The following is a 4,440-nucleotide window of genomic DNA, read 5'->3' on the forward strand; positions in this document are numbered from 1 at the left end:
TTTTTTTTTTTATTTTAAATAAAGGCTTTGTTTTTACCTAAATGCCCCCAACTGTAGGCGGTTGAGCCTGCTCCTTTTATCGGTGTCAATCCCGCAGCACGTGGAAATCGTGTGTTATTTTCTCCATTTAATTTTTAATTATTTTATAATAAGATTTTAATTGGTTGAAATTCTGCTAATCACATGTACCTCGTGCATCTTCCTTTTACACGTCTGTTATTAATATTCTCTGCCCGCGCCTCTCTGCATTTAACTTCTCCAAAACTTTTATTCCTCTGCAACTTCAATCGGAGATCAGGAGTTACACCCAACACCAACATCCAAAATTGAAACTCACAAGCTTTTTCTAAATCAAAATGTCGAGGGCTACAGTGGAGCTCGACTTCTTCCGCATGGAGAAGGATTCCTCTGCCAAGTCTCCGTTCCAGAAATTCCTTCATCGCCGACGAAGTTTCCGAGGTTTTAATTCCTTTTCCTTTTTCTTCTTCCTCTTTATTTTTATTTTAAATAATATATGGATTACTGAATCTGTGATTGCTTCTGGTAGGCATTCAAGGTGCGATCTCGAAGATCAATCCGGATATTGTGAAATCTCTTATTGCTTCTGGTGGACTTCCGCAGAACCGTGATAATGGAAATCTCCATGATTTCTCTAACTACTCGTTTTCCGTTCCGTCCACTCCGAGGAAAGATCCGTCTCCCTTTCCAGAGTTATCTGTCTATTCTCCGTTTGCAAGGTACTTGACATTCTCGTTAACAGAAATGGTATTATTCGCATGAAAAACTACTGGAAAACTTATAGAGATCGTGTATCTGTACAGGCATGCTTCTGTGATAGCTACTGAAACAGCTCCTATGACAATTTTTTATAATGGAGTCGTCAAAGTTTTCGACGTTCCTCGAGATAAGGTCTGTTCAAATTCGTTTTATCTTGTTATATGAGAGTTAAATTGATTATGATCGTTAATTAGGGGTACAAAAGCGCATATTAACTTCTTAATTATTGTTGCTAATCAATTTTTTGTACAGGCGGAGTGCATTTTCAAGTTAGCTGCTGAAGGATGCGGAAAAAAAGCTGAACCTGCAGAGAATACGGAAACTGCATTTCCTTCAACTAATGAAGAAACGTTGTTAGAGAGTCTTAATGGAGGTTTGTTCATTGCATCTTCCATCTTCATTTATGTTTAATTCATTAATGTTGCCTGTCAGTTTTTTAATCTTCCAGATTTATGAGAAATTGTTTGCAAATAATTCCTTGGCTGTTATTTTGTATTTTATAGAAATAATAATTGATATATACATATATATATATAATATTTATAAGAGGAATGAATTAAATTTAGGCCATGGCTATAGTAATAATAGCTTTTGTCTCTTTATCATCTTCACGAATCACGCCTGACATTCACAAGTTTCTCTAAAAGAAAAAGTAGCCAGAAAACGTATTTTTTTTTTTTCATAAAAAAAAATTTGGTATTCCTTTTTTTACTTAGGCAAGATGTAGAAAGATAATTAAGATATATATATATATATACATACATTTCTAACAAAACTAAAATGTTTTTGTTGCCTTTTGCAGATTTGCCAATAGCCCGTAGAAAGTCATTGCAGAGATTTTTGGAGAAACGCAAGGAGAGGTTGTAACTTTTTTCTTCTTAGTTTTATATTCTCCTTATTTAGCGGATAATCTATGCCACAGTTATAATTAATCTTTTATTTTTTGAATAAAATAAATAAATTGTTATGTTAATAGTAATTTATCTCATTGCAAAAACTAATTTTTTTTTTTTAAAAAAAAAAATCAAAATCTTCTACTCTGCAAAAACTTGGTATCCGGAATATGGAAGAATATTTATTAAAAATATGTTTTCTGAAATTTATTTGAAAATTTTTGTTGCATTTAAAATAATGAAAATAAATTAACTTTGGTCTAGTATTTTCCGATAGTTTAGTAGTTATTGATATTTTATTTACAAATTAAGATGTGATGATTTAACTCATATATATATATATATATATGTATGTTTCTTTTGATCCCAAAGAAATTGCAATGTTTTCCGTAACTGTTGAAGGTCATTTGTGGAAGAACTCAAGACATTTCATTGAATTAACTGAACAATTCAAACTAAATTTTTTTGTTAAAAATAAAAAAATTAAATTTCTATAAAATCTAATTTAAATTAACATAGGGGATTTTAAGTTTAATTAAGTTAATCCAATTGGTAATTCCATAAAAATTCTGTTTTTTTTTTTTTTTTTTTTTTTTTAAAGAGCCATAAATATACTTCAAAAACATGATTAATATGAAGAGTTGCTTAATTCAATTAAAAAAGGACAAGTCCACAGAGGTTAGAATTAACGTTTTGAGTCAAAACATGAATTTAGTATATTTAAACTAAATTTTTATGTAAGTTGTTTTTATTATTTAAAAACAAACCTACAAAATAAATAATAATTTTTCAATTAATTCCATTAAAATTCTATATTTTTTTGAAAGAGCCTTAAAATGTGTTTTAAAAACGTGATTTGTTTTTTTTTTTTGAAGAGTCGCGTAATTCAATTTTTTTTTTTTTTAAAAAAGGAGAAGTTTACAGTTGGTTAGAATTAATATATCAGAGTCAAAAGAGATTTCCCTCTCAATAGCCCATTTAGGAAGTCTGGGAGCCAAATCCACCATTTCTCTCGGCACCCAAACCATGCCTGATTTCCCTAATCATGGGTTTAAGACTCCAATCAGGTGTCTTGTAGTTTTTTAAAATATGATTTGATTTTATAATGTCTTGTTGGTTGGTGTCTGGAAATAAAAATATTCCCGTGATTTGCTCTGTAGCGCCGTATCCTTTATCTGTAGTGCATCGCGTGGGCTAAAGACAAAGCACACGGTGTTGACTTGGCGGCACAGAATGGTCCAAGTTTGGTAGCCCCCATCCATCTCACACTTTTTTTTTTTTTTTTCAAAACCTTTTTTTTTTTTTTTTTTTTTTTTTTTTCTTTTTTTCAACTTTAAAGAGATTTCCACTTTAAACAAAAAACAAAAATTGTGAAATTGTCATGCGCTGGGTCTTTTTAATCGGCTCCAAACCCACCGTATCACTGTTCCAGCTGAACCCTATTTTCATTATTTTATTCAATAAACTAGTTATTCTTTTTTTCGTGATTGGAATAGACAGGTCAGTTCTTTTTCCTTTAGTATCGTACATGAGAATTTCTTATCTCATATAGTTCGACAGTCAATTCTTATAATATATATTTTTTTAAAAAAATTTATATATCTAATTGAATCAAATTTTTCTTACATCTTCTATTTTTTTTAATCTATACATAAATTTCAAACTTGATTTTGGATTAAATTAATATAATAATCAATTTTATCTCATCTTTTTTCTGACATTGAAAAGAAAATTGTATATATGTTATACCCCTTCCATGATAACGACGGAGTGATGGCTGCTAACAGTCAAGAGGCATATTTAAAGCGCTTGCAGCATATATTATTTTGATATTTGTCAAAAGAAGAGATTGGAGTATAAAAAGACGCGTATTTTGATGTATGCATGTTTTTTTTTTTCTCTTTCTTTTTTTGGTTACAGGTTGACATTGGAGTCGCCTTATGCATGTCTCACCTAACACACGATTTCCGTCTGGCCCGACGTTTCATTCAAGACAAGGAGGAAGATAAGACATGACAAGGTCGTGATGGAAAGGCAGTTGATTTCTCGATCAGTAATCTGTATCTTCACAGATTACATATAATATATATATACATATATGTTATTATAATAGAATTTGGCTCGGTAGGCACGTTTTAATAATGGGTCTTTGCCTTTGGCCATTATTATTATTATTCCTTTCTCCACTTCGTTGCAACTTCCTAGAGATCGTAGTAATCCTAATATATTCTTTTGTAAGGCACTCCTGGACGCCTAGACTTGCTACTGTGACTAACATTTCTTGTTTAAGCCTCCCCCCCCTTCTAATATTTATTGGTTGGACCCCTCATTTTTTTATTACTATATATATATTGATCTTTTTTTTTTAATTATTATTTTTTTCTATGTTGTCTCCATTCCATCTACTTGTGCAATATATATAAAAGAAAAAAAATGTATAGATCTGTTACAATACTTAAAGCATATAATTATATCTAAATAAAAATTCTTATTGGAATATTTTCATAACTTATTAAAAAAATTATATCAGATTACTCAGATAATAAACTAATTTTAAAATCTAGTGTTGTCATTATTAATTTATATAATTTTAGTTATATACAAAATAAGGTTATATTAATTACATTATATAATAAATAAAAAGATTATGTACACAATATATATACTATCAATAACAGATTTGAAAAAATAGTATTTTTAGGAAAAGTAAAAATATAATATAAATTAAAAAGTTATTAACTAAAATACTTTATTCAAATAATTATTAAAA

At 29.4% G+C, this 4,440-nt stretch overlaps 1 protein-coding gene across 1 annotated transcript; it reads left to right on the top strand.

Moving 5' to 3' along the window:
* Nucleotides 1–227: 227 nt before the first annotated feature.
* Nucleotides 228–3,912, top strand: JAZ10 (jasmonate-zim-domain protein 10). The gene is made up of 6 exons (XM_088213606.1): nt 228–459; nt 548–737; nt 822–909; nt 1,030–1,150; nt 1,580–1,637; nt 3,591–3,912. The coding sequence occupies exons 1-6, from the start codon at nt 357–359 to the stop codon at nt 3,625–3,627; spliced, it is 597 nt and encodes a 198-aa protein (XP_088069732.1). The 5' UTR covers nt 228–356; the 3' UTR covers nt 3,628–3,912.
* The last annotated feature ends 528 nt before the right edge of the window (nt 3,913–4,440 follow it).

Source organism: Carica papaya, chromosome 2 (assembly GCF_054855325.1).
Source record: "Carica papaya isolate Zhongbai chromosome 2, ASM5485532v1, whole genome shotgun sequence".
Taxonomy (NCBI): Eukaryota; Viridiplantae; Streptophyta; class Magnoliopsida; order Brassicales; family Caricaceae; genus Carica; species Carica papaya.